The following is a 13,322-nucleotide window of genomic DNA, read 5'->3' as shown; positions in this document are numbered from 1 at the left end:
AGGATGAATGGGGGGAAGGGAGGGAGAGGGGAGGGAGGGAAGAAGGCAGAGACCTGACACCATCAAAAGAGGAAGAGTTCAGAACACTCTGGGCAGGAAAAAACAACTCCTCTTATTCCCAGAGAACCAATGCTGAACTTCATTTGAAAAATATGCCTCCTTCTCTCCTTTGTTGGTGAGAGAACCCAGGCCCTGGCATGTAGTCTCTGTCTTCCCAATGCTCACCCCTAATGTTTGGAGTTGCAGGTACCACTGGCAACAACAGCAGCACCAAGAGTCCTGGGGTAGTAAGACAGAGATGAGAAAGATAGGAAAATTGAGCTTCAACTTCAACCCCTTTCCTCATGATCCCACAATCTCATGAAGCAGTGCCTTAAATAAAGTTCTTTCTCTCTTCTATAGATTCATCCTATTGGTTTTATTTCTCTTGAGAACCTGGACTAACACAGGTGGTAAAATGAGAAATCTCTGTTAGGTCCCCACACTTCCCTAGGAATAAGCTTCACCAACTTTCTTTTTTGAGAACTTAATATAATTGAGTTAATACCCTTCTTAAAATTCCTTCCTTCCTCTCCCTTATATAAATAGTGGGAGAGCTAGAAATAAAGCAAAAGTTGGATGTAAATCAAAGAAGAGAGGACATTCTCAAATTGGATAAATAGTCCCAGACAGCTTTAGTTGTCTATCTCCACTGTTATGGTTCTACTTGCTAGCCTTTGTGTGTCCTAAGTCACTTCAGTCATGTCCAACTCTTTGCGATCCTAGGGTCTGTAGCCAGCCAGGATCCTCTGTCCATGGGATTCTCCAGGCAAGAATACTGGAGTGAGTTGCCATGCCCTCCTTCAGGGGATCTTTCCAACTCAGGGATCAAACCCATTTCTCTTATGTCTTCTGCATTGGCAGGCAGGTTCTTTACCACTAGTGCCACCTGAGAAGCCCTTATGTCTACTTACCTGGCAGCATACTTAGATGTCCATTTCTCAAGCTGTGGAGACCAGCAAGCCCAGCCATAGAGGACCTTTTATCTTGGTATTTTCAGTATGACTTATGCTTTTCATGACCTGACAGGAAACTACAGGTCTGGATGATTTCTTTCCCCTCATTACATCTCTGAAATTTCAGAGTATTTATATTGCATTACTACTATTTGCACTGAAAGCCTCCTAAAGGGCAGTTTTTATATCTTTTTGATATAGAATGATCTATGACACGGAGAATCATTATATTGGTCTTTTCTCCTATAAGGACTTTTGCTCAGAGTGAATAGAAATATCTGTTTATTGCTTATTAACAATTTTTTTAATTTTTAAGTTTATTTTGAAATAAAGATTCAGAGGAAGTTGCAAAACACTACCAAAGATCCTGTGTAACCTTTACTCATTTTCTCACAAAGGTTGTGTTTTTATGTAATGATAGTCCAATATCCAGGTTTCCTAGGTGGCTCAGTGGTAAAGAATCCATCTGCAATGGAGGAGAAATGGGTTTGATCCCTGGGTTGGCAATATACCCTGGAGAAGGAAATGGCAACCCACTCCAGTATTTTTGCCTGGAAAATCCCATGGGTATAGGAGTCTAGCAGGCAATAGTTCAACAGGTTGTGAAGACTTGGACACAGACTGAGTGATTCAACAACAAAAGGTCCAATATCTAAATCAAGAAATTGACATTGGTATAATGTGTATATAATTTCATGCCATTTTATCACATGTTTAGATTCCTGTAACTGTCACTGCAATCAAGACACATCAGTATTCCATCGCCACAAAGATCTCCCTCATGCCACTGCAGCATCCCTAACATTGGCAGGTCTAAAACTAAGGATTTTATTCTTCAACAAGACCCAACATAGTCTGAGATTCATATTTGTTGATGAAAGAAAATATTCCTGATATGCATTTAAACATGAGAAAAGCATACCCCTCAAATTTTCCAGTAGTCTATGTGATGGAATTATGATAATTTTGTTTGCAGTTTTTAACTTTATTTTTTTTTTCTATGTGGTCGTGTTTATTAGGTCTGCTAGAGCTGCCACAATAAAATATAGACTGAGTGGCTTAAACAGCAGAAATTTATTTTGTCACAGTTCTGGGGCTGGATGTCCAAGATCAAGTGCTGGTAGGGTTGGTTTCTGATGAAAGCTCTCTCTGGGCTTGTACCTGGCCCTGTTCTCACTGTGTCCTCATATGACCCTTCCCCTCTTTGTGGAAAGACAGTGATCATTGGTGTCCTCTAGTTCTAAAGCTTGAGCTCTTCGTGCTCCATCTCTTAGACATGACAACACCGGTGTCCTATTCCCTCACTCTTCCCTTGGCCTCCATTCCCCTGATGAAGTGCTTCTGTGCTGCTCCTTAGTGCCACTGACATCCCAAAATCTCCATAGTGTTGTCCATTGTGGCTGTACCAGTTTACATTCCCACCAACATGTAGGAGGGGTCCGTTTTCTCCACATCCTCTGCAGCACTTGTTGTTTGTAGAATTTTTGGTGATGGCCATCCAGACCAGTGTGAGGTGATACTTCTTTACAGTTTTGATTTGCATGTCTCTAATAATTAGTGATGTTGAGCATCATTCATGTCCTTTATGGTCATCTCTATGTGGCTCCATAGGCTTTCTAGGTGGCCCAATGGGTAAAAAATATATCTGCAATGCAGGAGATGCAGGATTGATACCTGGGTTGGGAAAATCCCCTGGAGGAGGGCATGGCAACCCACTCCAGTATTCTTTTTTTTTTTTAATTAATTTATTTCTTATTGAAGGATAATTGCTTTACAGAGTTTTGCTGTTTTCTGTCAAACCTCAACATGAATTAGCCATAGTTCTCCAGTATTCTTGCCTGGAGAATTCCATGGATAGAGGAGTCTGGTAGGCTACACGTTCATGGGCTTACAAAGAGTCAGACATGACTCACGAACCCACAAATGTCTTCTTTGGAGAAATGTCTATATAGATCTTCTGCCCACTTCTGTTTTTATTTTATTTTAATATTAAGCCACATGAACTGTTTGAATATTTTTGAGATTAATGCTTTGTTAGTTGCTGCTTTGGAAAATATTTTCTCCCATTCTGAAGTTGTCATTTAGAAAGAAGTTTTATGTATCTGTTTATTTGGCTATGTCAGATCTTATTAATAGTTGTGGAATGTGGGATCTTCATTGCATCATGTGGGATATTTTGTTGCAGTGTGGGCTCAGTAGTTGCATGTGGGCTCAGTCGCCTCAAGCATGTGTAATCATAGTTCCCTGACCAGGGATCAGACTCACATCTCTAGCATTGCAAGGTGGATTCTTACCCACTGGACCAAAAAGGATTAAAAAGATATTGCTATGATGTCAAGGAGTGTTCTGCCTATGTTTTCTTCTAAGAGTCTTAGAGTATTTGGCCTTACATTTGGGTGTTTAAACCATTTTGAATTTATTTGTGTGGCATTATGGAGTATTTTATTATTATTATTATTATTATTATTTTGCATGCAGCTGTCCAGTTTTCTCAGCATAATTTATTGAAGAGATTATCTCTTCTCCATTGTATATTTTTGCCTTCTTTGTCAGAGTACGTAACCACAGGTGCATGTGGGTTTATCTCTACTTTCTATCCTGTTCCATTGATGTAGATTTCTATTTTTGTGCCAGTACCATATTGTTTTAATAACTGCAGAGTTTTAGTACAGTCTGATTTCAGGGACTCTGATTCATCTAGTTCTGTTTATCTTTCTCAAAATTGCTTTTGCTATTCCATATAAATTGAACTTTTTGTTTTAGTTTTGTGAAAAAGAATATATAAAACCAACCCAGTTAGCATCACATTCAACAGTGGAATGCTGAAAATATTTTCCTTAATTAAAAACTTTAGATAAATTTCTCTTAACCGTTTCTGTAATAGTTACATCATTTTTGTGTGTGTGTGTGTGCACTGCATATGTCAACCGGTGTTCCTGATGGCATCTCTGTGGATGATTTTTTCTTAGAGTTTAGGTTACTTTGTTGTATATCAGCTCTCTCTGGATCCAAGGAAATGTATGACTTTGTAGTTTCTAAGACTATTTCTCATTACTAGCTTGATATTACCTTTTTCCATTTTCTATTTCTTTTTTTTTATAAAACATAAAAATTATTTACTAGTTAAAATGTGTTACCTTATTTTGCATAAAAATGGTGGATTAATTATCACAATATCTCTTTTGTAAAGTGAAAGCTACATTATCAATTATTTTATTTTATTTTTTTGGCTTCAGACTTTTTTTTTTTTAATTTTAATTGTAGGTCAACTACTTTATAATATTGCATTGGCTTTGCCATACCTCAACATGAATCTGCCATGGGTATGCACATGTTCCCCATCCTGAACCCCCCTCCCTCCTTCCTCCCCGTACCATCCCTCTGGGTTGTCTCAGTGCACAAGCCCTAGGCATCCAGGATCATGCATTGAACCTGGACTGGCGATTCGTTTCATATATTATATTATACATGTTTCAATGCCATTCTCCCAAATCATTCCACCCTCTCCCTCTCCCACAAAGTCCAAAAGACTGCTCTATACATCTGTGTCTCTTCTGCTGTCTTGCATACAGGTTTATCGTTACCATCTTTCTAAATTCCATATATATGCATTAGTATACTGTATTGGTGTTTTTCTTTCTGGCTTACTTCACTCTGTATAATAGGCTCCAGTTTCATCCACCTCATTAGAACTGATTCAAACGTATTCTTTTTAATGGCTTAGCCAGATGTGTGAATACCCTCTATTTTTTTTGACATTTTAAAAATTTTGCTTTAATTTTAAGTTTTATACTTTAAATCATCAGCATAGAGCCAAATTCATATATTTATATCAATTTACAAGGTTAGTTTTGTATAAAAAGGACATCTTTTGTAAACCTAAAAATTTATGAGTATATATGCTTTTAAGGAATTGATAACTGATTATACATTTATTTACTTTTATGATAGATTTTATGTATAATTTGAAATATAGATTTTGGTGCAATGACACACTAAAATCTTATATAGACTACACCCTGGGACCACAATTATTAACACAGCACCACATTATAAAATCTTGCATAATGTGTATACACATGTTTATTTTGCTGCTGATACTTGATTTTCAGTGGAGACATTATAAAACTTTATTCTTTAAAATGTCTTCATCAAATGTTGAAGAATTTATAGAATATGCTCAACATAATTATAATACTAGTATTTCACCCCTCAAAATAAATGATTTCAAAGTAAAATTATCCCAGTTGTCTCCAAAATATTTTTGTAATATATATCCAAACCAGAAAAATTGACATCAAATTTGACTGTCATGTTATTTTGTCACTTTGATCTAGGATAGCCTTATGAAACTTTTATAAGGATACTGACATTAGAAGAGTCTGCATTTGCCTAATTGTTTCCTCATGATGTCATTTGACTTGTGTGCCTTTCTCCTGTATTTCATGTGTACTGAAAGTCTGGTCACAAAGAATGGGTACCTGTAAGCTTTTTCTAGAAGTGGCCAGAAGGTAAGTATTTTTGGCTTTGTAGTCTTGCATTCTCTTTCACAAGCACTCAACTTGATATTGTAGCTTGAAAGCGGCTATGGCAACAGTCCTTCAGATGGATATTCAGGACTGATTTCCTTTACAATTGACTGGTTTGATCTTCTTGCTGTCCAAGGGACTCTCAAGAGTCTTCTCAAACACCTAAATAAAGCCTGGATTGGATTTAGGTTAGACTGATTTGCCACAATCTTTTATTTCACAAGTGAGATGTTGTAAACTCATGTTTTATCAGGAAATATAAACTGTCAGACATACTTTTGATGTTGAGATTGATTATTAATTCATTTGGTGGTTGTCTAATCTAACAATGTAAAATAACACTTTGTTCCTTGTAATTAATCAATTATCTCTTAGAAAATTCTGTGGGATAGTCTTGTCTTTCAACAAGATTTTCCCTTGTGCTTTTAGTGATGATTTACTAAATACTGTAAAGTTATCATGATCTATTTCTATCATATCTTCCATATTTATTGGCTGTTACTTTTCTTATCATTATCCTCAAGCTAGGCTTCAACATTACGTGAACTGGGAACTTCCAGGTGTTCAAGCTGGGTTTAGAAAATGCAGAATAAACAGAGGTAAAATTACTAACATTCACTGGATCATAGAGAAAGCAAGGCAATTCCCTCCAAAACTTCTACTTCTGTTTCATTGACTATGCAAAAGCCTTTGACTTTGTCAATCATAACAAAGTGGGAAAACTTAAAGAGTTGTGAATACCAGATCACTTTAACTGTCTCCTGAGAATCCTGTATGTGGGTCAAGAAGCAACAGTTGAAACCCTGTATGGACAATTGACTGGTTCAGAATTGAGAAAGGAGAACGATGAGGCTGTTTATTGTCACCCTGTTTATTTAACTTATACACAGAGCACTTCATGCTATATGTCGGCCGGGCTGGATGAGTTACAAGCCAGAATTAAGATTACCAGGACCTCAGAAACGTGGATGATACCACTCTAATGGCAGAAAGTGAAGAGGAACTAAAGAACCTCTTGATGTGGGTGAAGGAAGAGAGGGAAAATGCCAGCTTAAAACTCAATATTAAAAACTAATATCGTGCCATCTGGTCCCATTACTTCAAGTCAAATAGAAGAGGAAAATGTGGAAGCTGTGACATATTTCCTCTTCTTGGGCTCTAAAATCATTGTGGATAGTGACTACAGCCACGAAATTAGAAGACAATTGTTTCTTGGCAGGAAAGCTATGACAAACCTAGACAGTGTATTAAAAAGCAAAGACACCACTTTGCTGACAAAGGTCTGTATAGTCAAGGCTATGGTCTTTTCAGTAGTCATCTAAGGATGTAAGCCTGGACAATAAAGAAGTCAGAGCATTGAAGAATTGATGCTTTTGAACTGTGGTGCTGGAGAAGACTCTTGGGAGTCCCTTGGAAAGCAAAGTGATCAAACCAGTCAATTTTTTTTTTAATTTAAATTAAAAATTTTTAAATCAATTAATTAATTTATTTTACTTTACAATATTGTACTGGTTTTGCCATACATTGACTTGAATCTGCTGTGAGTGTACATGTGCTCCCCATCCTGAACCCCCTCCCACCTCCCTCCCCATTCCATCCCTCTGGGTCATCCCAGTACACCAGCCCCGAGCATCCTGTATCATGCATTAAACCTGGACTGGCGATTCATTTAACATATGATATTTTATACGTTTCAGTGAAATTCTCCCAAACCATCCCACCCTCGTCCTCTCCCAGAGTCCAAAAGACTGTTCTATACATCTGTGTCTCTTTTGCTGCCTCGCATACAGGATTATCGTTACCTTCTTTCTAAATTCCATATATATGTGTTAGTATACTGTACTGGTGTTTTTCTTTATGGCTTACTTCACTCTGTATAATAGGCTCCAGTTTCATCCACCTAGTTAGAACTGATTCAAATGTATTCTTTTTAATGGCTGAGTAATACTCCATTGTGTATATGTACCACTGCTTTCTTATCCATTTATTGGTTGATGGACATCTAGGTTGCTTCCATGTCCTAGCTATTATAAACAGTGCTGCGACGAACATTGGGGTGCACGTGTCTCTTTCGATTCTGGTTTCCTTGGTGTGTATGCCCAGCAGTGGGATTGCTGGGTCATATGGAGCTCTATTTTCAGGTTTTTAAGGAATCTCCACACTGTTGTCCATAGTGGCTGTACTAGTTTGCATTCCAACAGTGTAAGAGGGTGCCTTTTCTCCACTCCCTCTACAGCATTTATTGCTTGTAGACTTTTGGATCACAGCCATTCTGACTGGCGTGAAATGGTACCTCATTGTGGTTTTGGTTTGCATTTCTCTGATAATGAGTGATATTGAGCATATTTTCATGTGTTTGTTAGCCATCTGTATGTCTTCTTTGGAGAAATGTCTGTTTAGTTCTTTGGCCCATTTTTTGATTGGTTCATTTATTTTTCTGGAATTGAGCTGCAGGAGTTGCTTGTGTATTTTTGAGGTAAATTCTTTGTCAGTTGCTTCATTTGCTATTATTTTCTCCCATTATGAAGGCTATCTTTTCACCTTGCTTATAGTTTCCTTTGTTGTGCAGAAGCTTTTAATTTTAATTAGGTCCCATTTGTTTATTTTTGCTTTTATTTCCAATATTCTGGGAGGTTGGTCATTGAGGATCCTGCTGTGGTTTATGTCGGAGAGTGTTTTGCCTATGTTTTCCTCTAGTATTTTAATAATTTCTGATATTACATTTAGATCTTTAATCCATTTTGAGTTTATTTTTGTGTATGGTGTTAGAAAGTGTTCTAGTTTCATTCTTTTACAAGTGGTTGATCAGTTTTCCCAGCGTCACTTGTTAAAGAGATTGTTGTTTCTCCATTGTATATTCTTGCCTCCTTTGTCAAAGATAAGGTGTCCATAGGTGTGTGGATTTATCTCTGGGCTTTCTATTTTGTTCCATTGATCTATATTTCTGTCTTTGTGCCAGTACCATACTGTCTTGATGACAAGTCAACCTTAAATGAAATCAACCCTGAATACTCTTTGGAAGGACTGATGCTGAAAATGAAACTCCAGTACTTGGGCACCTGATAGGAACAGCTGACTCACTGGAAAAGATCCTGATGCTGGGAAAAACTGAAGGCAGAAGGAGAAGAGGAAGACAGGATGAGATGGTTGGATGGCATCATTGATTCAATGGACAAGAAGTTGAGCAAACTCTGGGAGATGATGTAGGACAGGGAAGCCTGGTGTGCTTCAGTCCATGGGGATGCAGAGTTGGACATGTCTTACTGATTGAAGAACAATCTGTACTCATTGATGGGGCTTCCCAGGTGGCTCAGTGGAAAAGAATCCACCTGCCAATGCAGGAGATGTGGGTTTGACCCCTGGGATGGGAGGGTTCCCTGGAGAAGGAAATGGCCACCCACTCCAGTATTCTTGCCTGGGAAATCCCATGGACAGAGGAACCTGATGGGCTACATTCCATAGGGTTTCAAAAGAGTCAGACATTACTCAATGAGTAAACAACAACAAGAACTCATGGATATTTTAAAGTTTATATATTATGATAACTTACAGTAATTTTCTATTTTGTTTCAAGTGATACAAAGAGATTAGTGGGTGTTTGCAGGACATTTACTGTAGATGTAATCCTCTGGCTTATATCTTGAATAGGCCACATTTTGAGAAAGAAATAATTTGTTATATACGTAAACAAAACAAAACTGTGCAGTAACAACATACACTTTTATTTTGCCAAGCTCAGTTTACAAGATATACAAATTAAAGATATTTTATTCACAGGGTTCTAATTTTACTCTGATAAAGCACTTTATTTATCATATAAGTGAAATTAGAAACTGAAAATCTCTTAATTTAGTGGAGCATATGGTGAATACTAATATATATATTTCTAATGAATAAGTTAGCAATCTTTAGAAATGGAGAGTGAAGAAGTTGAAGCATGTATGTATGGAGACCATCTGTCCTAGGTTGCCTGTAATGAAAATGTTTTTTAGGACATAATCCAGAAAAATCTTGGGAAACCATACTGGTTGTTTACCCTATATGTAGGGTTTGACCTGTTTCCTCTCTTACTGTATTTTAAGTTTGACTTCTGAAGGTCATTCTCCTTGTCATATATCTTCAATTAGAGGAACTTTGTAGAAAAAAAAAGGTTGAGGCAGATGATTTAATCCAAGGCAACTGGGGAATTGGGTCATAGCTCCTTGATTATGCTGTTAGTGAAGTAAGCATCCCATATGGAACAGAAAACCCAAATTCTCCAGCAATCTGAATATCACACGTTCCCTTCATGCTTTCTTCCACAATGGTTCCATGAAGAGTTACTTGTAAAAAACACGAATTTTTTTTTTTTTCCATGACGGAGGTGACAGTTCAGAATTTTCCTCATTGTCTAGGATACCAGATCATCTGGTTTACTGACTGATTCAAGTATCCTGAGAAGAAAAGTGTGAAAAATAATATTTTTTTAGAAAGTGCTAGACTTTTACACCAAAAACTATAAAAGATAGTCAAAAGAAGTCAAAGAAGACCCAAAGAATTAAATAAACTTTCTATGATCATGGGTCAGGAGGCAATATAGTTAATATGGCAGCATTCCCCCAAGTTGATCTATAGACTCAACATAGTCCTTATCAACATCTCAGCTAACTTTTTTTCAGAAATTGACAAGCACTTCTTACAATTTACTTGGGACTTCACCCTTATGGCAGAAACGGAAGATGAACTAAAAAGCCTCTTGATGAAAGTGAAAGAGGAGAGTGAAAGAGTTGGCTTAAAGTTCAACATTCAGAAAACTAAGATCATGGCATCTGGTCCCACGACTTCATGGGAAATAGATGGGGAAACAGTGGAAACAGTGTCAGACTTTATTTTTGGGGGCTCCAAAATCACTGCAGATGGTGATTGCAGTCATGAAATTAAAAGACGCTTACTCCTTGGAAGAAAAGTTATGACCAACCTAGATAGCATATTAAAAAGCAGAAATATTACTTTGCCAACAAAGGTCTGTCTAGTTAAGGCTATGGTTTTTGCAGTAGTCATTTATGGATATGAGAGTTGGACTGTGAAGAAAGCTGAGCACCGAAGAATTGATGCTTTTGAACTGTGGTGTTGGAGAAGACTCTTGAGAGTCCCTTGGGCTGCAAGGAAATCCAACCAGTCCATTCTAAAGGAGATCAGTCCTGGGTGTTCTTTTGAAGGAATGATGCTAAAGCTGAAACTCCAGTACTTTGGCCACTTCATGAGAAGAGTTGACTCATTGGAAAAGACTCTGATGCTGGGAGGGATTTGGGGCAGGAGGAGAAGGGGATGACAGAGGATGAGATGGCTGGATGGCATCACCGACTGAATGGTATGAGTTTGAGTGAGCTCCAGGAGTTGGTGATGGACGGGAAGGCCTGGCGTGCTGGCGATTCATGGGATCGCGAAGAGTTGGACACGACTGAGTGACTGAACTGAACTGAACTGATGCGGTCCCAAATTGTTAAAAAATCCTGAGAAAAACTTATTGATAGAGTCAAAGTGAAATTTACTACAAAATACTTGAATCAAGATATACGAATGAAAGAGCTTAGAGTACAGACATGAACACTTATATTTAGGGTAACTTATTTTGACAAGGTTTTCAGTAAAGTTCACTGGGGGAAAGAATAACCTTTTAAAAAAATGATGCTGGGACAACTGCAAATCCACATGCTAAAGAATGTGGACCTCACAAAAAAAGTATAAAATTTGTATCATTAAAATGTTAATTATACATCAGTGTCTCTTTTGCTGTATAGAACAGTCTTATGGACTCTGTGGGAGAGGGAGAGAGTAGGAAGATCTGGGAGAATGGCACTGAAACATGTAAAATATCATGTATGAAACGAGATGCCAGTCCAGGTTCGATGCACGATACTGGATGCTTGGGGCTAGTGCACTGGGACGACCCAGAGGGATGCTATGGGGAGGAAGGAGGGAGGAGGGTTCAGGATGGGGAACACATGTCTACCTGTGGTGGATTCATTTTGACATTTGGCAAAACTAATACAATTATGTAAAGTTTAAAAATAAAATAAAATTAATTTAAAAAAGAGAAATGAACGCATATGACTATACAAAATTAAAAAAAAATGTTAATTATAAATTGATATACCTATGGAAGTGAAAGTGTTAGTTGCTCAGTTATGTCCAATTCTTTGTGATTCCATCGTTTGTAGGTCGTCAGGCTTCACTGTCCATGGTATTCCCCAGGCAAGAATTCTGGAGTTGGTTGCCATTTCCTCCTCTGGGGGATCTTCCTGACCCAGGGATTGAACCTGGGTCTCCTGCACCGCAGGTAGATTGCTTACCACTAGTGCCACCTGGGAAACAATTACTATATGTAAAACTATATTATTATAAGCAATCAGTTCAGTTCAGGTCAGTCACTCAGTTGTGTCCGACTCTTTGCAACCCCATGAATTGCAGCACGCCAGGATTCCCTGTCCATCACCACTCCCAGAGTTCACTCAAACTCACATCCATTGAGTCGGTGATGCCATCCAGCCATCTCATCCTCTGTTGTTCCCTTCTCCTCCTGCCCCCCATCCCTTGCAGCATCAGAGTCTTTCCCAATGAGTCAACTCTTCTCATGAAGTAGCCAAAGTACTGGAGTTTCAGCTTTAGCATCATTCCTTCCAAAGAACACTCAGGACTGATCTCCTTCAGAATGGACTGGTTGGATCTCCTTGCAGTCCAAGGGACTCTCAAGAGTCTTCTCCAACACCACAGTTAAAAAGCATCAATTCTTCGGTGCTCAGCTTTCTTCACAGTCCAATTCTCACATCCATATATGACTACTGGAAAAACCATAGCCTTGACTAGACGGACCTCTGTTGGCAGAGTAATGTCTCTGCTTTTGAATATGCTATCTAGGTTGAATATGCTATCTGTAACCAATACCTAATACAATTAATATACATTATATATATATATATATATATATATATATATATATATATACAATTAATATAGACAATACCTATATGCAATTACTAAAAGTTCTGAAGTCTTGGAAGAAACATGCATGCAAATTTTTGTGACCTTGTTGCAAGCCATTGTTTAAAGATAAGACTGCCAAAGTGCAAGTGAACAAAAAAATGGATAAACTGGATTTCTTCAAAAATTAAAACTTCTGGGGAATGGTCCCAAGATGCAGGAGGAATAGGATAGGGAGACCACTTTCTCCCCCACAAATTCATCTAAAGATCATTTGAATGCTGAGTAACTTCCACAAAACAACTTCTGAATGCTGGGGTAGGACACCATGCACCCAGAAATGCAGCCCATTCTCTTTGAAAGGAGGTAGGACAAAATATAAAAGACAAAAAGAGAGACAAAAGAGTTAGGGACAGAGACCCATCATGGGGAGGGAGTCGTGAAGGAGAAGAAGTTTCCAAAACAGTAGGAAACCCCCTCAAAGGCAGGTCTGTGGGGAGATTTGAAATCTCAGAGGGCAACATAACTGGGAGGGGGGAAAAAACCCCACAGATTAGGCGCCTAACCACAGCTGCCAGCAGAGAAGTAGCCTAGAAGCTCAGATCTACCACCCCTGCTGTGTACAGGCCACCCTGCTGGAGGCAGAGAGGCAGGCATGTGACAGCCAGAGCTGGAAGGCAAGGGGCTGCTCCAATCTCGGCCCCAGAGACCAGCATCCTCCACCAAACTGTGAGCAGGCTCCCAGTTGCTAACCACGTCTTCCTGGGATCCTGGATGGTTGACATCTGCCAGGAAGGTCACAGCCTGACATCAGCTCCCCAGAGGAGACACACAGCAC

General features: G+C 38.5%; 1 protein-coding gene across 1 annotated transcript in view; it reads right to left on the bottom strand.

Moving 5' to 3' along the window:
• Positions 1–9,035: 9,035 nt before the first annotated feature.
• The window catches only part of LOC133250509 (adhesion G protein-coupled receptor E2-like), a 65,548-nt gene continuing 61,261 nt past the window's right edge, over positions 9,036–13,322 (bottom strand). The window contains exons 19-20 of the mRNA XM_061421830.1: positions 11,661–11,868; positions 9,036–9,957 (exon numbers count right to left, since the gene is read on the bottom strand). Coding sequence (XP_061277814.1) covers positions 11,686–11,868 — 183 coding nt within the window. The 3' untranslated portion in view covers positions 9,036–9,957; positions 11,661–11,685. The remainder of the gene's footprint in view (positions 9,958–11,660; positions 11,869–13,322) is intronic.

This window comes from Bos javanicus, chromosome 7 (assembly GCF_032452875.1).
Source record: "Bos javanicus breed banteng chromosome 7, ARS-OSU_banteng_1.0, whole genome shotgun sequence".
NCBI classification, from domain to species: Eukaryota; Metazoa; Chordata; class Mammalia; order Artiodactyla; family Bovidae; genus Bos; species Bos javanicus.
Note: the sequence above shows the minus strand (reverse complement) of the source record. Positions and strands in the feature narration are given on the sequence as shown.